Below are 24,517 nucleotides of genomic sequence, written 5' to 3'. Positions count from 1 at the left end.
GACTCGTAACACATTACAAGCTTGGGGAGAAATAAAATATTTAAAAAACACAAGGAAGGGCTTCTGCGGCACCTTAAGTCTCAAATTAAGTTTGAAGTTTGCCCCAGGTTTTGTATTTGCTGGGAGAAAAAGATGACTCTCTGCCAGGGGTGGCAGAATCCTCCGCCTAATGTCTAGGGAGCATTCTATATAAAGGGACTGCAGGACCCCCCCAAGATGTAGGTGGTGCCTGTAACCGATAATGGCTAGGGAGCCTCTTCAGCACGAGGCTGCCGGGACAGAAGCAACGCTTGTTCAACACACTTCAAATAATGGCACTGCACAGATGTCAACGTGTTGGAGGAAGTGGGAAGGGAAGATGTGCCAAAATTACAAACTATTGTACTGCATCTTTGCACTCAGTAGAGATGCAAAGATAAGAACGAGGGTGAAGCTTTGCAACGGAGGCCCCAACCTGATGCAGAAGAGTCATTCAATTCATTGACAAAACTGTGGCTTTTATCACTGGGTTTGCACGCTGGGCTAGCATTCCAGGCTCCTTCCTTCCCAACATCAGTGGGGCTGCTATTCTTTTAAGCAAGCTGTTATCCTTTTCCTCAGCCTCTTTCCTCTTACGTACATGTCACATCTCGTACAGTGCTGCTTGGGATGCTGTACCATATCTGTTTCCACCCTCAAAATGTCTCTATGCATTAAGCAAACCTGCCCAACTACTAGCAGACACGCCCAGATGTCTACAAATTGTGGGAAGTTTGTAACTCAGTCTGTACAAATTATGGGAGGTTTCAAGCTTCAGGGCCTGACAAAAAGTTCTTTTTAAAAAATAAGTGGCTAGCCCCTTGGCTCATAATCTGGATTTTTAGAGGGGCTAGCTGTTACTAAATTTTCTCAGAGGTTCCAGCCACAGCGCTCCCTCTAAAAGCTGCGTCCCTCACCCTTCAAGCTCAACCCCCTTTGAAGAAAACAGATGGTGTGAGGAGGGCATGTTCTGCTCAAGGAGAATCATTAAGTGAGCGCAAACAAGGGCCTTGATATGCTTCAAATTCATTTATTCAACAACAACAAAATCTATACACTATAAAACTGACCCAAGGTTTGACCTTGGTGGCCTACAGGACTAGCTCTGTTCCGAGCGCTACGTTCCTCTCTTGGTCCAGCTCAGTATCCCTCCACAAAGTCCTCTTTGATCGGGGTGCAGCCAGAGAAGAACCCGCTGGTACTGCTGAGAACCCGCTTCCTCCTTTTCTTGATGGCCGGCAGTGGGTTCTCGCCCGACTCTGAGTTGAAGAAGGAGGTGGCGCCATTATTTTGGGGAGCCACGTTCTCTTGGTCCACCGTTTCCTCCAGGACCTGAAGTTGGGTGGGAATGGAGGAAGGAAAGGTCCGTTACACAGCACTGCTTTTTCCCACCATCCATACCCCCAATCCAGCTCAAAGGATGAGCAGAAGTTGTACCTCTCACTCGCTTGCACATGGATCTCAGCAACAGATCCTCACAGGATCGCACTTCCTACTCGATTCCACCTCCCCTTTTGCGACCCGCATTACCTTCCTGGTAGGCGCCACAGCCGGCGGCTCAAAGAAAGTGTCCCCTCCGGTCGCCAGAGTGGGGTCTTCAAGATTGAAGGCGCTGTCCTTGGGATCTCCCACGGTCTCGTCCATGAGGGTCCCCTCCTGAGACCACAAAGCAGGACACACGTCAGCCTGGCCCTGTGCTGGCCCCAGCCCGGCTCGTGCTCCCTTCGTGAATGGGCAAAGCTAAACACGGCTCAGGACTGGAGGGCCTGCTAAATGCACCGTTCCACGCTCTCCGTGGCTGTCCCACGGAGGCCAAAGCCTTTCCCCGAGGCTCTTGCCACAGCCTCGCAAGTATGGAAGAAACTCTTCTTGGGCTGACTTGTCACAAGTGGGGCTTTGCAAGCATAGACACACCATGTATCTGCCCCCTCTACTAATTGGAATTTTAAACGAGAGAGCGACCTGAAAGGTTCATGGCCCAGTTCAGCCCAGAAAGAGTTCACCTGCACCAGGTGGGAGGGCAAAGGACATCCTTCCAGAGGTTGGACCTCAACTCCCTGCTTTTCTCACCCCTGATCAGGGGCTGGATGAGGGGGATGTGCAGCCCCTCCTGAGCAACATCTGGACAGTCACAAGTGGCCCACCCCTCATTTAAGGCTTTGGGAATAATCGGAACTCTTGCACAAACAGAGAGCTGGAAAGAACGAAGCTGATAAGAATGTGGCCCTTTAAAGCTGTGACCACGTAGTACAGAATTCAGATCACAGGTCGAGGAAGAAGGCAAACCCCAAAGAACTGTGGCGTAAAAAGTGATTATAGGTTTTAAAAAAATGAAATAAAATTATTGAAATAGAAATTTTTTAAAAAAGACAAAAACAGGGTGGCGCCTTAAAGACTTGTATATTCTTTAATGTGAACTTTCATGGCCATGTCCACTTCATCAGACAGAAAACTGGGGAAGGGAATTGTCCACAAAAGCTGACATAAATATATATATATATATATATAAAAGTTAGTCTTTAAGATGCCACCAGATTTTTGCCTTTAAAAAAACTTATTTATATTTTGCTTTTAGCTATTATGCTTGCACAGACTAACAGGGATAGCCTTTCTACAACTACAACTTAACCAGTGATGCATTTATTTATTTATTTAAAGAAATATTGCAACCTCAACAGGGGAGCGGGGGCCACCAGCCGCCATTCCTTTCGGTTCTGTTTCAACAACCATGTTCCTCTGCGCCGCAGGATCAGGGCCTCCCACCAGCTAAGGGCTGCTAGCAACTGTCTTTTCTCTGTATTCTGGAAGGCTTTCACAGCTGGGATCCGATGTTTGTTGTTGTTTTTTTTGGGCTGTTTAGCTGTGTCCTAGAGGGTTTTTCTTCCTAACATTTCGACAGTCTCTGTGGCCGGCATCTTCAGAGGACAGGAGTTAGAACTCTCTCTGTGTTCTGGTATAGGATAGTGGAGTATTTGTAGGTGTGGGATCAGCTTTTTGTCCTTTTCAGGAGACTGGGTGATTATGATTATCAGCTATAAATACTCAACTGTCCTGCACCAGAGCACAGACAGAGTTCTGACTCCTGTCCTCTGAAGATGCCGGCCACAGAGACTGGCAAAACATTAGGAAGAAGAAAAACCTCTTGAACACGGCCAAACAACCCGAAAAACCTACAACAACCATTGTCTTTCCTCTGTCTGCAACCTCCGCCATGAGGGCAGAATTTCCTTGGTGGAAATTGGCGGCAGGGTCAGACAGGAGCGTCCAAGCTGCACACACCCAGCCCCTGCCCTACCGAGAAAAGAGGGACTTGCCGGCAACCACTCACCAAAACGCCGTTGTCCCGGTTCCGGCACTTCTCGGCCTCACAGCGACAGTCCTCCGAGCAGGCCAGCTTCTGCTTCCGGCAGCCGCACTGCCTGTTGCCACAGCGGCCTTTGCAGGTGCACTGTGAAGAGAGGAGAGAAGCACCCATAAACACAGGAGCATAGCAATGCTCTGGCGCCAGGGTCACGGATCATTACCAGGCCTGGGCCCTCTTGCCTGCTTTGGCGACTCAGCCGGCCATTTCTAAGATAGTGAGGCGATGTCGGAGGAGAAAGGGGTCGGCTGGAAAGCCCAGGAAGGGCAGACCATGAACTCTAAAGAAGCAGTGGTGGTGGAAGCAGTTGCAGTAGGAAGACGGTGCCTTCCAGAGGCTCCCCATCTCAAAGAAGGAGGAAGGCCATCGGCCGCAGGTCCCTCCCGGCGGTCAAAGCCACACAGAACCTTCCTGTCCCCTCCGGGGAGACAAACAGAATCTGCCTGCCAGTTAACTAAGGTTCCTCGTTCAGTATCTGCTGAATTATTGTTGCTCAATTTAATTGTAACAAGCCAGAAGAGCCTCCAGTATGAAGAGGAAAAGCTGGTACAGTGGTGCCTCACTAGATGCTTACCCTGGTAAATGACTAAATTGCTTGACAATGACTTTTTTGCAATCGCTATTGCGATCGCAAAACAATGGTTCCTATGGGGGGAATTCATTTTACGTTGATTAGGTCCTTGCTTCGCAAACTGTTCGCAAAATGATGTTTTTTCCAGCTCCGCAAAATGGCTTCCCTCCCTTCGCAAAATGGCTGTTTTCTGGACAGAAGCTTCAGAAGACAGCGATTTTAAACAGCTGATCGGTGGTTCTCTATGGGTGATCTTCGCTGGATGATTAGGTACAGTGGTGCCCCGCACAGCGAGGTTAATCCGTTCCGGATTAACCTTCGCTGTGGGAAACATCGCACTACAGAACAGAAAAAGGCATTGGAACGCATTAAACAGCGTTTAATGCGTTCCAATGCCATAGAATACTTACCGTAGTGCAATGTTTCCCAGGGGCCGGCAGCCATTTTCACACCCTCCCCTCGCACAACGAGGGCGCCAAAATGGCTGCCATCAGCTGTCCGGCGGGTCCAAAATGGCCGCCGGAACAGCCGAAAGGGCCCGGGGTGCAGCGTTTTCGCGCCCTTGGTAAGCAAGGGGAGCGCGCGAAAACGCTGCCGGAAGCCCCGAAATGGTTGCGCGCAGCCATTTCGGGGCTTCCGGCAGCGTTTTCGCGCGCTCCCCTTGCTTACCAAGGGCGCGAAAACGCTGCACCCCGGGCCCTTTCGGCTGTTCCGGGGGCCATTTTGGACCCGCCGCGGAACAGCTGATCGGCGGGTCGCAAAGCGAAGGTCGGTAAGCGAGCAGCTTACCGCCCTTCGTTCTGCGATTTCCCGCCTCTACGGGCACCGTTTTGCCTCGTAGAGCGAATTCATCGTTGTGCGAGGCACCACTGTATTTCCCCATTGGAACACATTAAACGATTCCAATGTTTTTCCCCCCGCATGATGACGATTTCGCTGTACAGCGATTTTAACGCAATGGATTATCGTTGTCATGCGGGGCACCACTGTACTTCAGCCTGGGAACCCAGCACCCAAACTGCAGTGATAAAAATATGGAGGGTTCTGAAGAAGGCGAGACAGAACTCATTGGGGAGATTGGCAGCTCAGTGGAGAGTCCATGGCCCGAGGGAGCCTACCTTTGAGACTCGTGTTGAAATCATGAGTTTTTAGAACAGCTCTCAGAATCTACTGGTCCCAGATCTCATGGCTCTCTGGCAGGAGATTCTGAAAGCCAGTCCCCAAGGGTTCAAGCTCTAGTCCTTATACCAACTTTTAACTCTACTCCTAATACCAATTTTTAATTGTATTTATTGTGTTATAATTTTATCCTCACTTCGCTTTATGATTTTCACCCTTATGTATTAATGTTGCTACTTGCTATGTTGTTGCTCTGCTGTGTTTTGTTAAAACCACCCAGAGTGGTCTTGGCTGCCAGATGGGCGGTATAGCATACTGTATAAATCAAATAAATAAATAATAAATACCAACCGCCAGGGTGGCGGCAGCAGAGGTGAGGACTGGCAATCGGTTGTGATATCTATCCCTTCCTTCTGAAAATGCGGATGCAGATGCACCTTCTGGCCTGGCCTGTGCCAAAGCCGTCCTCGCGGCCTCTTGAATTATGCCTTCCAACCGCATGTTGTCACGGGGTCAGAGGCTGGAGGCTTACAAAACCCGGGCCCCTCTTTTCACATCTACACAACCGTACCCCCAAAATGTTCTTCTTGATTCCTCTGGCAAGCTTGGCCGGCACCCACTCGGCATCCTCCGCTTCCCCTCCCGAGGTATCGGTTTCGGACGACAGATCTTCCATAGCCATATCCGTTGACAGCTTTGCCGTCGTGTGCCTACGAGGCTTTGGCTGAAAAGAACCCAAGCCAATAGATAAATACAGAAATATGCGTGCATCTTGGCTGTTGTCTTTTGGGGTTACTAGCTAAGCCTAAAGCCAGATGGGGAACTTTGGAAGAGAGATGTTTGAAACTTATTCAAGGCCAGAAATGTTAACACCAACAAAGGCAAGACATTTAACTCACATCGCCCAGAACCAAGCCAAACTCATAAGCGGTAGAATGGCTGTCTGGTTTGGGCCAGCATTTTGCAACCAGAAATGGGTGTGATCGTATTTTAAACCAAGGGGTTATGAGGCTGGGGCTTTCCAGATATTCCTGAACTGCATCTCTCATCACCCCTTCCCGGCTGCCACCTGGGGCTAATGGTTATGATTAAACACATCTGGAAGACCTGCACCATCTTGCAAAGCAGCAAAGCTCCTAGTGATGACATGTTTGTTCTATTTTGCTAAAAGGCACCCCATGTTAGCTTTCTCCCCATAAGGAGGCGAGCTAATAAGGGAAGGTGCTTTGCCACCGCCTCCCATCTGCCACCCCCGGACGTAATACGCACCTTGGGCGGAATATAATCGAAGGGGGACTCCGGGGTGTTGGTAAACGATGGGGGAGCGGTGCGGATCTTCTGGCAGCTGGCCGCTTGGAGAATCTTCAGTTTCTGCCAGGAAGGAAAATGATGGGCGATGAGCTACCGACGCGGAGAGGAGCCAAGGCAGCCTCCTGCCTACCTGGCGGCCATCTTCAGACCTACCTGTCTGGCAGCTTCAAGCTCTTCGGAGAGCTCCTGGTTCTTCTCAAAGACCTCCTTCATTTTTGCCAGCTCTTCATCCTGTTCAGAGAGGAGGAGCGGAGCTTTAAGAAGACCGAGACGGAGAACACCCAGGGGCGGGCTTCCCGAGGCACCTCCGATTTCTGCAGCATCTCCTTCTCAAGATTTTAAATGACCCACGAAGAACCTGGGGCCGTTGTCTATTTCCCCCAGCTGGGGCCTTTCAACATTGGTACAGAGAGAGGAGATCCATGGCTCAAAGTTGCCGGTTGATGGCCTAGACCAGCAGAGGCAAACCTTTTTCAGCTTGAGTGCCCAAAATGGTGGGGAAGAAACCAGTGGCTGCCGTGCCGCCCGGAAGACTAGAACTGGAAGTGGCAGTTTCAGGGGGAATCATGGGGACGGACAGGAAGTTAAAGGGGAAATCATGGGGACGGACAGGAAGTTAAAGGACCCAGAACAGGAAGAGAAAGGGGGAATCCCAGCTGCAGCCACTTCAAAAGGTTTATTTCCACAAGGGAGGGTAGGTGGGCCGCTCACTTGTGTGCCAGAAGAAAGGGCTTTGCGTGCTATATGTGGCACGCGTGCCATAGGTTTGCCATCACTGCCCTAGACCCAAGCAGCTTTGAGAGGGAGGCAACCGCGACGCCTCCCCCCTCCACCATGTCATCCTTCCCTGCTCCAGTTTCTGAGGAGCGCAACGCAACCCTGCTCTGCTGAACATGGAAGAGACGGTGATGCGACGGTGGAAGGCAGCAACTGACTCACAAGGCGTACTCCCTCTCATCTAAATAAATAGGGACTCAAGCCTAAGGCGCCACGGGCTTCCTTCGGCCTCTCCGCCCCCTGCAAGCAGTCTTCTCCCAGGAAAACCCAATGACCAAGAGGTTCCCCTCCTGACCCTGAAAGGCAGCCACATCCAGAGGTGGAGGCTCTCCCGGCTGCTCTTACCTGGAACCGGAGGCGCTCCAGAAGCTGCTGCTCCTGCTCTGAAATGGGGGTCTCCAGCCTCTTCTCTGCTTCTTCTTTATGTTTGATTTGACTGAGCAGGTACAGGACCTATCAAAGGCACAGACAAGGGAAGACAGTATTGCTAGAGAAAGAGAGAGAGTCAAGCTGTTTTAAAAAAAATTCTTGACAGCCCGTCCTACCTTCTCTTGATGCTCCTGCTCCATCTGGACCAGGCGGCTCTCGTGTTCCGCCTCCACCTCGGCTGCCAGTTTCCGCTCTTCGAGCAGCATCTTATGCATGTCGGCGCACGTGGCTTTGCTCTGACGAAGGCGGTTCTCCAGTTTTGCATCCTCGACTTTGGAGGAGACAAGCTTTGAAGAAACAGAAAAATAAAAGGCAATCTTGAGAAGAACGAGGTCTTTAGTCAAATGGACTTTTGTCCAGCAGGTGGAGGACCAAACAAAGTAGGGATACTGCCTTGGCCATCAAGAAGCATCGTAAACTAGCAAGAAAACAGACACAGCTCAGTGGCTTAAGCCCAGCGATGCCAGCTTGCCAAGCAGTCCACCTTAAAGCTCCCTTCCTCTTCCACTGACCCCCTCCGGACTGTATTTTGAAAGCAGAAGTCCCCTGACCCCCTTTTTCTCATCAGCTTCCCACCCCTTCCTTTCTGCTGCCACTCAGCCTTACTTCCTCTATCAGGTACTTGATGGCACATTTGGCTTCTGGAATGGTGGCGATGCTCTCCCAGCGCTGCTTCGTGCGGTCTCCAGTGTCGGCGTCCAACAGCTTCTGCTGCAGGTCAGCAATCTGGGCGCTCCTTTGGAAGAAGCCAAGAAATGTCAAGGCACAGGGTTGTTGATTTATTTAAAGTACTTTTACCCCTGCCTTTCTCCTTGCACCATGAAAAGACAATGTTTAAAAGCTACAAATGGTTAAGTATACAGATGCTGAAAGGGGGGCAGCTAAATACCACACTAAAACAAATGACAGGCAGAAGCAATGGCAAAAACACATTCAAAGCAGCAAGGAAGAGCAATCCATTCAAAAAATCCCCACTCAGGCAAGCCAGTCACTCAGGGAAAGCTTGACTGAAGAGAAAGATCTTTTATCTGCTTGCGGAAGGAGAGCAAAGATGGGGCCGGGCTAGCCTCCAGTGGCAGGGAGTTCCAGAGCCTCTGGGAGCAGCCACAGAGAAAGCGCTCTCCTGTGTGTCCATCAGAAACACCTCTGAAGGTGGTGGGACCGAGGGAAAGGTCTCTCCTGATGATCTTAATACCCGGACAGGCTCATAAAGGGAGAGGCAGTCCTTGAGACAGCTTAGACCCCGGACGTTTAGAGCTGAATAGGTTAAAACCAGCAATTTGAATTCTGCCCCCAAGGGGACAGCTTTGAAAGGAGATGAGACAAACTCTGGGAGCAGACTGCTGTCAACCGTGAGTGGCCAGAATAGCTCTCCTGCGCGCTCACATCGGAGGCAGGCATCCTTTCTACACCAGTTGCCGTGAAGCCCACAAGCGGGAAGGGGTCTGAAGGTCAAAACGGCCCCATACCTCAGCTCCATTTCTGTTTCCAGGCTCTCGATTTGCTTGCTGATGGAATGGCTCATTTCCATCATGTTGTGCGAGAACGTGCGCCTCTAAGGAGAATGAAAGGGGGGTGGGGGTGGAAAGGTGAACAAAGGAAAGAATCTTTTCAGGGAGACGAGGCTGACTCAGTTGAGCGATATCCTAAACCAGTTTATCTCCACTTTGGCTCTTCCAGATGTTTCTCGTTCGCTTCTAGGCCCCTCCTCCTCCTCCTCCCTCCAGCCAGTAAAGCCAAGGTGCAGGGTTTCTGGGAGCCGAAGCTGGTTTAAGACTCCGGAGGGCCAAAGGTTGAGAATCACTGAAAAAACTTCCAGAGGGAGGAGCTGTTGACTTTCCCTTTGGAGACGGGAATAAACAACTTAAAAAAAAACAGGTGATACAGTAGACCCTCGACCTATGGAACTGATCTATATTGGAACAGTGCCCGTAAGTCGAAAATGCATTTCCTATAGGAATGCACTGAAAACCATTTAATCCGTAACTGGCCCAAGAAATCCCCCCAACACAAAAAATGTAAAATAATTTTTTAAAAATTAACCTTACCAGAAGTCTGTACCTTGAAAAGTACGCACGTCGAGAGTCCACTGTATTTGAAAGCCCTACCAGCCAGAAGTTGGGGGGGGGGGGAGTCACCCACCCCAGGAAGCCCCCCCTCCAAGCAAGGAACGTCTGGCTCTGGGTTACAAACACGAGGGCCCCCCCAACCCCCTCCACTTCGTTGAAGGACATTCTGTCATCAGGCCCTCCATGGCTCACCTTATACTTTGCAGGAAGATTCTCCCCAGCCTCCTGCTTCTCTTTCAGGGATGTGATCTCTTGGGCCAAGGTCTTCCGGTCCTCAAGGAGGTCATTGAGGTGGCGCCGAGCCTCTTCTATACTAATGAGGACCTCGATTTCATTAGCAAGCCAGTTCTGGACAAGAAAAGGATCGCTTTCAACGGAGAGTCTACAAGCAGGGCCCATGAAAGCGTTGCTCCTCCAGAAACACACAAAATTTTTTTGTTTTGAACATAATGAAAATATAATGAGTTCTCTCCAGTATCTCTGGAGATGCCTACTGCTAGACTTTCCAAACCCACGTAATCTACCTCCAGAAAGGTCTCATCCATACACCAGCTCGGCTGCCTCTCGCCTCTCTGCTTCTGCTTCCCTCCTCCCCACCCAAGCCAGCTCCACCATCACAGATCTAGAGGCTTACGGAGGAGCAAGAGGGCCGCACCACCTCACCTTCACACGGGAAGCAATTCCTTCGATTCCACGGTTTGCATTTTCTTTCCGCTTCTCAACAGCTTCTTGCTGTTTCAAGAGCGCAACCTTCAAGCGTTTGTTAGCCGCCGCCGCCTGAAAAAGTGGCGCAGAAGCCAGAATGTTGATGTCAGACCTCAGTTCTTTGGCTTTGCAGCCTTCTGTCCGTCTTGACGCTCAAAAGGTGACTCTCAAGTCTGTCCTGTCCCCAAAAGGGATGCCAAGGAGGACTCACAGATGGAAGGAGAGAGAAAAAAATCCACCACCCTCTGATCCTTCGAGGAAAAGGTGGGATAAAATTTGGAATTTCAATAAAATGCCCTGAGAGAGGTGCCTCCTCTTTTTCTCTTCCACAGAATACTGGGGGATTTCACTTGGCTTGGAATTTTGCACTCCCAGAACTTGTGCTTTAAAAATCAAGAGTCTACGCTGGGATACTGCAGATGTAGGCCTCCTTGGTCTCAAGAGACGAGGGTCACGTGCTCTGAATAGAGGTCTTGGAACAGCGTCTAGTGTGGTTGAGGAGGCCAGTTCCATAGTGGCCATCCCTTCCATGCTAGTATACTAAAGACAACATATATACATATAAAGCCCTAAATGGTTTGGGCCCTGGATACCTCAAGGACCGACTCCTTCCATATGAGCCTACTCGGCAGTTAAGATCTAGCCAGGGGGCCCTTTTGAAAGAGCCGTCCCTCAAGGAGGTAAGAGGGATGGCTTGTAGACAAAGGGCCTTTTTGGCAGCTGCCCCCAGACTATGGAATGCCCTCCTGAGGGAGATTCGTCTGGCGCTGACGACCTTTTGGTGCCAGGTCAAAACCTTCCTGTTCCAGAAGGCTTTTAATTGAAATAATATCAACTGTGGGTCCTGATGGCAATTTTTAGAGTATCTACATTATTTTAATTGTTTTATCTTTTTATTGTATATATATTGTAAATATATTATTCTTTTCATACTGTGAGCCACCGTAGGTCCACTTACTGGGAGAAAGGTGGCCTATAAAACAGGCAAACCATAACATGGGGATCTGTGTTCACAAAGTATTTCGAGACACTGAAATCTCTGGGGACAGTTCGACTTTGGGAGGAAAAATAAAACCGAAGGAAGGCTGAGGCCGAGTCCTCACCTCTTCTGCTTTCCGCCGGAGGACGCTGGCTTGCTTCTGGAAGTCTTGCTCCAGTTTAATCAGTTCATACTGCCTCTTGCGATCCTGAAAATGAAGGGACCGCTCTTTTCAACACCCTGCCTTATTCAGCTTGGTACTGTACAAGCACAATGGACATGTGTGGCCGGCGAATGCTACGAACTGCTATGGCGGCTGCCCTCGAGCCAACAAAGTCTTTAAATGTACTTTTATAAGCGGAGGCATTACATGCAAATCATTACGATTGCAGGAAACCCATCTCGTCCTTGGAAATCAGAATCCCACAGTAGTCAGTTCCAAGTGAAAGTACAGAACACTGAGCATATTCAGGTGAAAATAAACCCTTTTATTTCCCGTTCATTGTCAACTGTATCAGAATTCTTAGGGAGAGGGGGAAAGAAATGGCAAGCACTTCAAAGCACAGAGCAAAGAAAGAGAAACCCATGTCTCCTACATTCCTTAACAGTTTTATTAGAACATCACCATATGCACTTCTAGTGTAAATCCCTTCTTCAGAGGCAACATTTTTGTGAAAAGCATCTAATAAGGATGCCAGCCAATTGGCACAAGTCCAGAGGAGGGCAACGAGGATGATCGGGGGGGCTGGAAACCAAGCTTTCCTAGAGGAAAGACAGAACGAACTGGGCATGTTTAAGCCTTGAGAAAAGATGGAGCGGAGATCTGATAGCACTTTTCAAACACTTGAAAGGCTGCCATACAGAGGAGGGGCAGGATCTGTTCTCGATCATCTCAAGAGTGTGGGACACACAACCATGGGCTCAAGTGACAGGAAGCCAGATTTCGGCTGAAGATCAGGGGAAAATTTCCTAACTGTTAGAGTAGTACGACAACAGAACCCATGACCTCAGGGAGAGGTGGTGAGCGCTCCAACGCCGGAGGCCCCTCAAGGGACAACGAAGATGCCGTTCAGCAGCTACACTCACCCGCTCTTTCAACTGGATGACTTCCTTGTCCTTCTGCTGCTTCCACTGCCTAAATTTCTCAGCGTCCTCTTTCATCTGACGGATCAGCTGAACACGCTGGGTCTTCATGGCCTGAGTGAAAGACAAATAGAGGCTTGGGAGTGGGGACATGAAGGTGCAGAGTCTGGATAGACACTGAGATGCTCAGGCCCTTAGGAGACCTGCTGACCCCATAAAAAACAGGAAGGGTTCTGGAATACAACCGTGCTGATAAAACAGGGAATCCTCTGTATTTTTGAGAATTTCAGTGTTGGCGAGGAAGAATGGCATCTTATAGCCACCTGAATTCTTCTAGATAATTTACTGCACGGTTGTTGTGGGTTTTTCAGGCTCTTTGGCTCTTTGTTCTGAAGGCTGTTCTTCCTGACGTTTCGCCAGTCTCTGTGGCCGGCATTTGCAGAGGACAGCACTCTGTGCTCTGGAACAGCCTTCAGAACACGGCCAAAGAGCCTGAAAAACCCACAACAACCATTAGATCCCAGCCGTGAAAGCCTTCGCGAATACAATTTACTACACCTTTGATAAGTGATTATGCTCAAAACAACAGCCCTCAGATTTCTCAATTTAAGTTTCTCAAGCTCCCATAGCAAAATGAGCCAGTTTTAAGCTTTCTTTTTAGTGGCTTAGAAGCATTCTGGCAGGCAGAATTCCCCCCATTCTAATTTTTATGATCCACATTCTTCTAACTGCCCCTCCATGAAATGCAAAAAAAACCCCCACAACTACAGTTCGCACAAAACATAAACCTCTGCCCGGACAACTCAGAAAACCTTTGCTCATTGCGTAGAGCCGTGGAGAGCTGGAAGGGTTAGGGCCCCTCGAAGGCCATCGCGTCCAACCCCCTTGCTCAGGGCAGGAATTGAAACCCAAGCCGACTTCCCCCCCCTCCTCGCCATCTTTCTCATCGGGCCTTTCGCCTTTCTGTACCCGGATCTCTTGGTTCAGCTTGCAGACGGTCTGCTCGGTGGATTCTTTCATCTTCAGGAGCTTGGACTGCTCTTTCAGCTTCTTCTTCAGATCCGACATTTCCCCTTCCAGCTCCTGAAGCCGCTTCCTCCGGCGCTCGCTCAGCCTGAAAGGACGACGGGGCCCCCGTGACTCCGAGGAGCTGCTGAGGAGGTGTCGCAGCACCCCAAAGGCATCTGCTCATCCTTCCTGGGCCACTCCACCCCTTCCCCTCCTTTCTGCCCAGAGAGGGGCTGCTTACTTGGCTTGACTGACATCCTTCTTCGTCATATGCAGCGCAAGGACCAGATCCTCCTTCTCCTTCTGCAGCTTGGCAACTTCCTCTTCTAGACCCTTGATATTAGTCTTGATAGGAAAGAGAGAGAGATTGAGAGAAAGAGAGACATTTCTCAGCAACCTTTCCTGTCATAGGAACGTGGTGGTGCTGCGGGTTAAACCGCAGAAGCCTCTGTGCTGCAAGGTGGGAAGACCAGCCGTTGTAAGATCAAATCCGCGCGACGGAGGGAGCTCCCGTCACTTGACCCAGCTCCTGGCAACCTAGCCGTTCAAAAGCATGTAAATACGAGTAGATAAATAGGTACCACCTCGGTGGGAAGGTCACGGGGTTCCGTGTCTTGTCGCGCTGGCCATGTGACCACGGAAACTATCTATGGACAAACGCTGGCTCTACAGCTTGGAGACGGGGATGGGCACCGTGCCCTAGAGTCAGACACGACTGGACTTAATGTCAAGGGGAACCTTTACCTTACCCATCTGGATTTGGGTTGCAAAGGTTACTGCTAAAAACTCTGCGGCCTGAGCCAAAAATACTATCTCTACCCCAAGGATCCTTTTCCAACCTGGCCAAGGGGAGCCCTGCCTCCCACCGCCAGCAAAGATTCTGCCACTGTCGCCTGTCGTAACGACCTTTCCCCTCTGCTCGGCAGCCCTTACCTGGTACTGGCCCTGTATGGGCTCCAGCTGGCTGTCGCTCTCAGACATTTTCCGAGCCAGGGCCTCCTTCAGAGCAAGCGCCTTGTTGAGCTCCAGCAGCTCTTTCGACATCTGAGCCTGGTGGAGGGCGTGCTGAGTAGCATATTCTTCGGAGGCACGCTGGGCATCCAGGTCACCTTCGGAAACCTGGGAAGAGAGGAGCGAGACGGGAATGCCATCAAGCATCCAGGGACCAAACGGAAAAGGGATACACTGGCAACCTTGTCCGCCCCCCTGCACGACCGTGATCTGTATAATCCCTTTATGAGGGAAGGCACCCTTGCCCTCTGACAACCCTGTGAGGTGTATCGTTATTCCTTTGTCGCAAACAGGGAGGGAAAGGTGCTCGAGTCCAAAGACAACGTGTTATTTAGAGAGTGCAGAAGCCAACAAGGAAGTACATAAGATGTGAATCCGGACCTCTCAAGATCCAGCTGCCAGCCGAGAGGCTCTTTACTTACTACACTCGCCTCGTGGTCCGATGTGTCCATGTCAACGACGCCAGTGGGGTTTTCGTTCTGCAGAGAAAACACCGTTGAGCTCATGGCTGTGTACGGGGCCTGCAAACAGTGGCTTGCCCCCAGATCCAAAACAAAACGACGGGACCTTCTCCAATTTTGGCATCGCCAGAATCCACAACTGGGCACGGGGCTTGGAACGCTTAGGGCTCCAGGCTCTCCCAAAACCAAGGATTCTGCGGGCCACAGAAACCCTTTCCCTCCCCCGGCAAGACAGACACTTACCAGCAACTGGGCAATCAGCTGCTGCAACTGGCCAAAGAGTGCCACCTGCTCTTTCAGGTCTTGGTCCTCTAGAGTCTCCTGCAGCCTTTGCAGGTCAAGTTTCAACCTGAAATTCGGTGGAGAAAGGGAGGGGAGTTGCAAGTCCGTGTCGGCTCCGTGCCAAGCCGGAGCTTGACAGAAAAGGCCTCATGCTGTTCCCCCAGACATTCAGTTGATCAACAGACTGGAAGCCAAAGAGGGGTGGGTGCAGATGCTTACCGTTTCCTCCCATCCACAGGAGAAAACATCCCTATGTTCAGTTCAGACTGTCCTCTCTCAAGCTTTGCTGCCAGCTTACAAGGGCACCGAACAACCTCTGACCAGCATGGAGAGTATGTGGTCCAAGCCCGCCTGCTCAACCCGCCCTCCCAGCCAAGCCCCTGCCTTGCGGATTCTTTTCCCATAACGTCCAAATGGAGAATGAAACCCCCCAGAAACTTCCAGGGCCAATTCTCCAGTTTAATGCGATTCCACGCCCACAGGCAACCCCTGCAATCTTATTTGGACCCTTGGGGTTTTTTAAACCAAGGGAGGGACAGTGAGGTCCAAAGGGTGTGTGTGTGTGGAAAGAGAGAGCGCCGCCCCGCCTCCCAAAGGCGCCACAGATCCCCAGCCCTGTTCGGTGAGGAGGTCGTCCATCCCGTGAACCACCCAGTTTCAAACCGTGAAAGCGCGAAGAGCAGGCACGTACGCGGCATGTTGACGGAGCTCCTCCAGCTTCGTGTTTACCTTTTCGTTTTGTTGTTCGTTCTAGAGCAAAAGGGGAAGCGGATCATATGAAGGACGGTGTCCTTCCAGCTGGTGTTGCCCTAGCAGCGCTCAGCAAGCCATTGCGAATGCGCTCTTCAGGACCGCCTGTCCGGAAGATACTCGGGGGCGTGGTGGAGCTAGACCCCGGAGGCTGCAGAGAAGTCTTATTACATATGCTCTGCTAAATGCCAACCTGTGTATCTTTGAATCAGCTGCACCCTTCCAGGGTGCGCGCAACCCCCCCCTCCCAAAGGAGGAACCGACAAAACAGCTTCGGAGCCCTATATACCCAGAAGACTCTGGAAAGGGGTTATCAGAAGTTGGAATTGACCAGATGACACACGTTTAAAAATGCACCTCCTAAAATTTTTACTCTTGAACTACCAAAGCAAACAAAATCCAATCCAGAGTCCTGTTTCCTTACATTTCTGAGCCCCCTCTCTGGGGCGAGAACGCAGACTTGGGTCGGTCTATAACAGGAAGTTTTCATTCTTCCATCCTTACCATAATGATCTTTTCCAGCATCTGGGCGACCTGGCCGGCTGCTTCACTCAAGCCCCGGCTAAGTTTCGCGTTCTCCTCCGCGAGGGAGTGGTTTTTCTCCATCAGAGACTGCAGATTTTCTGAGGGTTCACCGCTAAAGATGAGGAAGTATTTGTTAGTAACGGCCTTCCAACCAACCAATAGGATATACTATTCTAGAACAAAGAAGGAAGACAGGATTGGTGAAACAGCAGTAGCTGGAATCCTGTGGCACAAGTCAAGAGAAACAGAGTCGCTTTTAACACTCAGATTGCCATGGACTAAGAGAGATCCAGAGACATCGTCTGTTCCCTGCCAAATCACACGACTCGGCATGCAACAGATGAGGCCTATGAATATTTCTTAATTTATGACCAATTTGAGTCTAAAAGTTACACCGTTTGCAAAACTGGGCTAGAGAATTTCAGCCAAAGGGTGGCAGGGAGAAACAATGGAGGAAAACCTGTATTTTTAAGGCCCACACTGCATTTATTAACCAAAAGGGTTTTCAAGCTTTATCTGCAGATACCTATGAGATCATTGGAAACAGAATGTGCTAGCTGTTCTCACAAAAGCAGGGCATTCCACTCTACTCCCGTGGGTTGTGTGTGCAATGGTCTGGCCATAAAATAAACAACATTCCATATTTCCGTGTTTTTCAGCATCTGCCGGGGGGCGGGAGGTGCGCTTGGAATCGATCCCCCTCGGATACCATAGTCCTACTGTAACTAAATTTGCAACTTTAAGCAGGAGATACAAAGCCCGTGTCAACAGTCAACATTTAGGGGCATTCAGATAATAATTAACCCTAAACGCTACCCTATTTAGAATTTAAATTTCCAAGAACTTTCTCTCAATATTAAAACTGAACAGGAAACCAAGCTTTCGCCATTTGAACCTCCAGTTTGCTGCAGCCTTGGACAGACTCGTGTTGGCAACCTGGCCCCCACGTAGCTATTGGCGCAATTGCATTTATGGAAAGACAGTGGAAGGCGAAGCGTTCTTTCCTATTTTTTTTAAAACTCCAGAAACAGCACTAATGCGAAGTTAACATCAGCATCAACCTTACAGGGGGAGCCTCAAGGGAAACCAAAGCACCCTTCCAGTCCCATTCAGTGGGGGGGGGGGTTTGCTATGGATTGGGACGCTTACCTAATAGAAACAGGAAGAGTTCCTCCATGCGCCTGAAGCAGTAAAACCTGCAATTCTTGAACCTGGCAGAGAGAATGGGATGGTTTTTAGCTTTATGCCCCGCCATTTCTACAAGTCTAAGAACTTCGCGCTTGCCATCCCGTGCCCTATTTCAGGAAATAAGGAGGGCAGGAATCAAAAGTGGGAAATATTCTCACACCCACAGAGGTCCCAGTGGCATTCCTGCACCCTCCCACCCCAAATCTTGGGGGTGCCCAGAGAAGAACAGGAAGCACCTGCAGCCTTAAGCGGTTGATTTCTGCAGCCTGGGGGTCCATGTTCACGATGGGCTTGTTCTTGATCTTTCTGGCCCTGTCAGCGTAGCGGAGGGTATTCAGAGTCTCCTCCAGGTTGGAATCCGCTGGGCTCACACAGGCAATCATCAGCGTGTGGCTGTTGCCTCCTAAGGAATCTTGGGAGTTGAAAGAGGAGGAAGAGCAGCAGCTGAAGTGAACCGAGGGCCCAACACACACCCAACAGTCGCTCTTGTAGAGGAAAGGGCAGTTTCTCCAAGGCACAAGGCGGCGCTCAAGGGGCCTCGCCTCCCGCTCTTACCTTGCAAAAGCCGGGTCAGCTTGGAGTCCCTGTAAGGGACAAAGCCGCCTTTCTTGGTTTCATCCCCAAGAGCGCTGATGACGTTCCCCAGACAGAGGAGCCCTTTGTTAATGTTGATCCCTGAACACGGAAAAGAGACGGGTGAGGCAATTCAGGCCAAACATGTCCAGGCTCCCGCACAGGATCCAGAAACCCCAAATGAAGCATGAAAGCAGTGAAACTGAAAGATCACGAAAGCGCTTCAACAAAAGAACCCCTAAAACAGCAATCTTGAATTCAGGTCAGTCTGAGCCGTTTGCTGAGCGTCCTTGATCTCCAGCTCAGGTAAGGAAGGGTTTCTTCCCCCTGGCTTGTTTCTTTACAGTCCCCAATTGAGAGCTTATTCCACGCACCTTCCCGTAACCGATCGCCTTCCGCTTTGGTCTTCTTCTGCCTCTCAGAACCAGCCAGGTCGACCAGATGCAGTTTGCAATGAAAACTGGTGTTCCTGTAACCAGAAAAATTCAAGTCGCAAGATGGGGGAATGGGAATGAGGAACAACAGCTATTCCATGGGTGGTGTTGATGATGACAATGGATATTCAGGGGAGCAACAGTTTAAATCTGCAAAGAGATGACCTGAGAGAGACAGTCATGGACTGCCTGTCTTATGTGCCTTAAAACGGGATTAAGGTCTTCTTGCTTTCCCCCAACGCTCCTCAAGTGGTTCAGTTTTAAACGGCATGTTCACTCGGCAAGCCCGAAGCTCCCTTGCCTCAGGCCATAGTCCCAAGGCTTAGTAAAAGATCAGGGTTCTGAACATCCTTTGCTTACGCGTCATCCTTGCTTTTCTGCTCAATGGACATGGTGAAGATGGCATGAGAACGGGACGACTGGGTGTTCATAGCTGTGGCAGCCACCGTCCGGGAGTTGTTCCCTTGCTCCAGGCAGAGGACGGTCTCCCGGGCACTAGTCACCACGTGTTCCGTGAGCCCCACAATCTGAATCGAGAGAAGAGACGGTGGGGAGGGTTATCACCTGAAGACAGGAGGGCCTGGCGTGCTCTGGTCCATGGGGTCACGAAGGGTCGGACACGACTACACAACAACACCCTAGAACAACCCTTCCATCACGGCTGGGGTCCAGCCTGGCCAAAGGACGGCGGCTCTCCCTGTCTGAGCCATGCAGAAGATGGAGACAAGCAAGCAAGAATACGCCGATCTCCACTCTCGGCTGAGAGAAGAGTAAAAGGTATTGTAGACTGAGAAGTAATGATGGTACCTGGGGAATAGGAATGCAATGCGTAACAAACTAACACCTATACAGTGGTGCCTCACACGACAAAAAACTCGCAAGACAAATGGTTTTGGCAATGGGGTTGATCACTCACAAGACAAATGTTCCTATGGCCGTGCTTCGCAAGATGAATGTTTCCTATTTTGTTTCTGCCTCATGTTTGCTGATTTTAAAAACTTTTTCTATGATGTTGAAAAAGTTAAAGTTTTTTGATTGAAATTTTCAAATCCTCTGCACAATATGTATGGCTTTGAAGAGCACTTAATAAACCCTTTGTAAACTAAATTTGACTTTGTTCTCACTTTTTTGCCCATAGAAACTCATTAATTAGATTTCAATGCATTCCTATGGGAAAACGCATTTCGCAAGATGAATTTTTCACAAGACATTAACCGCGGAATGAACTAAATTAATCTTGCGAGGCACCACTGTACTCACAACAAAACAACTGTAACCATGTGAAATTGTTAGACGTGATAACAGTAATGATGAATATAAGTGCAGTTTTATGTATAAAACTGGTCTAGAATAAATGTTTATTTATTTATTTATTTTATTTATAATGTTCTGAGAGGCCCTGATTTTGTGTCTCTCCATTCTGTGCAGAATAAATGATGATAATAAATCTGCAGCCAGAGGCCTATCCAGCAGCTCAGAGTACAGTGGTGCCTTGCTCAACGAGCGCACCGTATAACAACGAATTCGCACAGTGATCCTTTTTTTGGATCGCTAATGCGAAGGCATACTGACGGTTCAAATGGGCGAAAATTGCTTAGCGACTATCGGTAAGCGTTTCGCTTACTGATTTTCGCTTAGCGATTTTTTCAATCAGCTGTTCGGCGGTTACAAAATGGCCGCCGGACACCCGAAATGGCCACGCGCAGCATTTTTGCGCCCTGCCCTCGCTTATCGAGGGCGCGAAAATGGCGGCCGGATGGGGGAAACATCGCAGAACAGTGAGTTTTGTGCCCATTTGGAACGCATTAAACAAAGTTTAATGGGCTTTTCCGTTCCGTATAACGATGTTTCCCCATAGCAAAGGTTAATCTGGAACGGATTAACCTCACTATGCAGGGCACCACTGTAAACTGTTTTGCTTTTAGTGGGTGTATCATGCCTTGTTTTTCTCTCCCCTCCTTTAGGCTGGTCTGGCTTTTTGCCTGCCAGAGGTAACCAATTTGCAAATTCCTGCAACATGACCACAGGACCCAGTCAACCTATCGGCTTAACCTCCGACATCTCCCTCTCTTTTCCCTTGAAAGAACAAACAGGCACAGGGACGCCCACCTTTATGCCTTCCTTGGGGTCCTCGCGGATGCTGATTTGAGAGGTCCTGTCCTTGGCCGGCGACAAGAGGTCTAGAATGTCCTCGTTGTAGATCTGAATATATGAGAAGAGAACCTTAGGTGGCAAAATCCAAAGGTCGTAGAAGGCGGTAGCACAAAACAAATATGAGGATGGAAGGTAGAGCTGAATAGCAAACTGAACACCCAGCCCCAAACAAAGGCTGGAACCTTATTTATTGAAAAAACTTTTACCCTGCCTTTCCTCTTGAAAAGCACCGAAGGTGACTTAGAACAATATTAGGCAGGTTCCCACTGAACAACCAGTGTGAGTTTAGGCTTGTAGCTCAAGCTGAAGGAGCGAAACTTTACAGGACTGTTGTGAAGATAAAGGGGGGAGGAGAACACAATCCCAGCAGGAATGACAGCAGATGAACACAACTAACAACAATAGTTACTAAAAACACAAAGGGTTTCTACCTCTAAATAGGAGATTTTCAAGGAAAACTGCCAGCCAGTCTTCTCTTTCATTTCTTGGAAGAGCACTTTTATCACCCGGGGGATGACTCCGACGCTGGGATCGTTCTCCTGCTCGGCTGTATAGGCCCCTCCCATGGAGTACGTCTTCCCAGAGCCCGTCTGACCGTAGGCCAAGACGGTGGCATTGTACCCTGTGTCAGAAAGTCCATAAAAAGCAAGTTTAAGTGTCACATCCATGAGGCAGCAGCCCCCGAACAAGCAAGATGCCACCCATTCACATGAGAAAAGGGGAAGCAAGTTGGGCACCCCTCGTCTATTCCTCTGAAGGAATGGCGGGCCCAAATTTTCATCAGCCTGCATTTCACCCAAGCCACAAGGGCCCCGGCTGAAGTCTTGCTTAAGTAATGATCTTCTAAACTGCAACTACCACGTGTAGGAAAGAAAGACTGGCTGAAATCCAATTGCTCAGCTTAGAAAGTCACACGAGAGGTGGCTTACTAGCCTATGGGTTTTGATCATCAACTGTTCTGTAAGTTCCATGAATTAAGTTCCGTTGCTAAAGCCAGTGGGCTCACCAAACCCCCACTTATCTATATAAAAGAGACTTTTTATGGCACAAGTCAAGTGAGGTGGCCCCTTTCCACCAGGATGCCTCCTCTCTTAATAGAAATGCCCCCCCAAAAAACATCCCATGAGAGCCACAGATTCTCACCTTTAAAAATGCCCTTGATGAGGGGAACAATGCAGGTGTTGAACACCTCTTCCTGCTCCGCAGACGGGTCGAAAACGTAATCGTAGGTGAAAGGCTTGTCCTTGCCTAGAACGACCTGCGGGGAAAGTGAAGGCGAGTTTGTTCTCTCTCCTCAGAACCAAAAGCAGTCCCCGTTTGGAGCCATCTTTGCCTGACACAACGCCACAATGGGGTTCACTCCTCGAGAGCAAGTTTAAAAGGGCGCAGAGCTCCTCGGAGAAGGCCCCCTCTTCCCTCACCTGCTGTTCTCCGGGGACGAAAGACAAACACATGTGGCAACCCTCGGCCCGTTCCTTCGCCAGCAGCGGGCGGCACCTCAGCGCCACCCGCACGGGGATCACCTTGTCCTCTTCTTTAGACATTTTAGAGCATTATCTTCCTAAAAGAAATCAGAAAGTCAGACGATCGAGAAAGACACCGCCAGAGGCATTTTGTGACAAGCCACCGTCTAAACCCCAGACGACCAGCTGGAAGAGAAGGGCTTTCAGAGTTCATGGAAGTGCCTGGTAAATAAGTACGGAGGAGCTTGATGACAGGAGGGTAAGCCTGAGCCAATTAAGGGAATGAAAATATATGAAAGTCTCTAATGACTATGACATGGCATGCTGTGAAATCTGTTTATTTATTTAAAATATTTTTGCCCTGTGTTGCTCCTAAAAAAGGACCCAGGCAACTTACATCATTAAATGCTACAATATTGAAAACATTACCTTATTCAAATATTGTCATAAGAGACAACAGTTTTGGACCGGTTCACTCTCCCCTGAAGTTTTGTGGGTGAGAAAAGGCCAAGTCCGTATCCCTAAGTATAAAGCCTACCAGACCATCTCTTAATTTAAGTCTATCTCACAGCTGTTACAAGGATAAATAAAGGAAGAATGGTATGAAAAAAGGGGAAACAATGAATTTTTGGATGTAACAATAAACACAAAAGTATTATGCCTAGAGATCAACAAATAATAACTAAGAACAATATGCAAGAATAATAATCATTATTTGTCCATTTTACTTCTATCCTACCTTTCTCCCAGTGATGGGATCTAAGGTAGTGGAAAACAACCCAAAAATGTATTTAAAAAACACAGCACGTTAAGGTATTAATATTAAAACATGGACCATGGTTATAATTATTATCACTAGTAGCAACAATGCTTATTGTCATTTGCTTAATAACACCAACAAAATAATGATAGTAAAAAGTATAACAACAAAAGTAGTTCCTTCATTACTATCACTATCTTTGTTTCTTTTCAACATCAAATTTTGGAAATCCTGGCCCACCCCTGAGTTTTGAAGAGGGCCGTATAACTCAAGAGATGAGTCAAGAGGTATACAACTATATAACGGGTCATTTATCTCTTGATGCACTTCTAGTAAAGTTATGTGGCTCTCTTCAAAACTTTTGTGTGTGTGTGTGTGCGCGCGCATATCAAGATTTCTAAAATTCATTAACCACTTATAGAGTTACAACGAGCCAGTCCTATAACTAAACAAGTTATATAAATCATTTACACTGTTTCGTGGCTGCTATTAAGCAAATACAGTACCAATATAATCTATACCAGTATAATCTTTTAACACACTCACTCTCTCTTTTCAAGATTAAAAACATTTTTTACAAGATCATGCTCCTATAGAGTACATTGGCACTTGCTTAATAACAACACAAAATTATAAAAGAACCTAACTAGCGATATCAATAATTGTGACAACTATAACTATATAGGTGTGTGTGTGTGTACACACACAGTACATAAAGACACAGTTATAACTGCATGGCAGTTCTGAGATATGCCTACACACACACACACATATGGAATGGAGGAAGAAAAGTAACTTTAAAGGGCAGCGCGGGGGGGGGGAGAAAGAGAATTATTAAAAAATTATTAAAAATTATAAAAGAACATAAGTAATGATATCAACAACTATGACAACTGTAACTATAGAGGTATGTGTGTGTGCATATACATATGCATGCCTATGTACAGTATGTGTGTTTGTGTATGCACAGTACATACACAGTTATACTTACATGGCAATTCAGAGATATGCCTATGTGTGTGTGTACATACACACACAATAGGAAAAGGAGGGAGAAAAGTAACTTTAAAGGGCGGCGCGGGGGTGGGGGTGGGGGTGGGGAGGGGGCAGAAAGAGAAGCCAGGAAGGGGCGGAGGAGGAGGGCGCCGAACCCGAACCCGAACCGCCTCCCCGCCCAAAAGGGAAAGGCAAAGAAAGAGACGGAGCCTGGACTCACCGAGGGCGGCCTTCCTCTTCTTCTTCTCCCTCCTCTTCCTCCTCAGCCCCGGCCCGACCGTTGCCCGGACACCCGCCTGCCTCCCTCTCGCTCTCGCGCCGACGCCGCTCCTTTCTTTTCCCTCAACTTCCAACATTCAAACCGAGCCCGCCAATCCGGGCGTCGCGAGCAAAGGGGCGGGGCCGGGCGACGCCGGAAGTGACGCCATGACACTCGCCCCCCCTTCTTTCTTTCCCTTTCCCCCCTCCCGGGAACACAGACCTATAGAAA

General features: G+C 49.1%; 1 protein-coding gene across 2 annotated transcripts; it reads right to left on the bottom strand.

The window, feature by feature from the left end:
- Positions 1-1,032: 1,032 nt before the first annotated feature.
- KIF4A (kinesin family member 4A) lies at positions 1,033-24,475 on the bottom strand. 2 transcript variants are annotated; one of them, XM_072977107.2, is made up of 31 exons: positions 24,248-24,475; positions 22,230-22,369; positions 21,952-22,066; positions 21,240-21,430; positions 20,764-20,856; positions 19,015-19,181; positions 18,595-18,689; positions 18,203-18,322; positions 17,884-18,059; positions 17,609-17,670; positions 16,439-16,571; positions 15,876-15,934; positions 15,146-15,251; positions 14,864-14,920; positions 14,364-14,549; positions 13,672-13,775; positions 13,392-13,536; positions 12,426-12,536; positions 11,464-11,547; positions 10,319-10,432; positions 9,848-10,003; positions 9,056-9,141; positions 8,193-8,322; positions 7,703-7,873; positions 7,503-7,610; positions 6,534-6,611; positions 6,339-6,440; positions 5,641-5,793; positions 3,347-3,466; positions 1,549-1,674; positions 1,033-1,350 (listed from the first exon to the last, which is right to left on the bottom strand). In XM_072977107.2, exons 2-31 carry the CDS (start codon positions 22,350-22,352, stop codon positions 1,159-1,161), a joined length of 3,663 nt encoding a protein of 1,220 aa, XP_072833208.2. In that variant the 5' UTR covers positions 22,353-22,369; positions 24,248-24,475; the 3' UTR covers positions 1,033-1,158. The 2 variants fall into 2 exon arrangements, with proteins under 2 accessions (XP_072833208.2, XP_072833209.2); XM_072977108.2 differs by having other exon boundaries at positions 22,230-22,365.
- Between the last annotated feature and the right edge of the window lie 42 nt (positions 24,476-24,517).

Source organism: Pogona vitticeps, chromosome 6 (assembly GCF_051106095.1).
Source record: "Pogona vitticeps strain Pit_001003342236 chromosome 6, PviZW2.1, whole genome shotgun sequence".
In the NCBI taxonomy this organism is placed as follows: Eukaryota; Metazoa; Chordata; class Lepidosauria; order Squamata; family Agamidae; genus Pogona; species Pogona vitticeps.
This window is presented reverse-complemented; position numbering and strand designations above follow the sequence as displayed.

Bases quoted from the DNA above. Each gene is read 5' to 3' on its own strand.
- KIF4A (XM_072977107.2), bottom strand. From the start codon at position 22,352: ATGTCTAAAGAAGAGGACAAGGTGATCCCCGTGCGGGTGGCGCTGAGG. The intron at 8,323-9,055 runs GTATGGGGCCGT...CTTCTTCCAAAG, and splicing joins GAAACAGAAATGGAGCTGAG to GAGCGCCCAGATTGCTGACC. The intron at 5,794-6,338 runs GTGCGTATTACG...GGTTCTTTTCAG, and splicing joins TCGATTATATTCCGCCCAAG to CCAAAGCCTCGTAGGCACAC.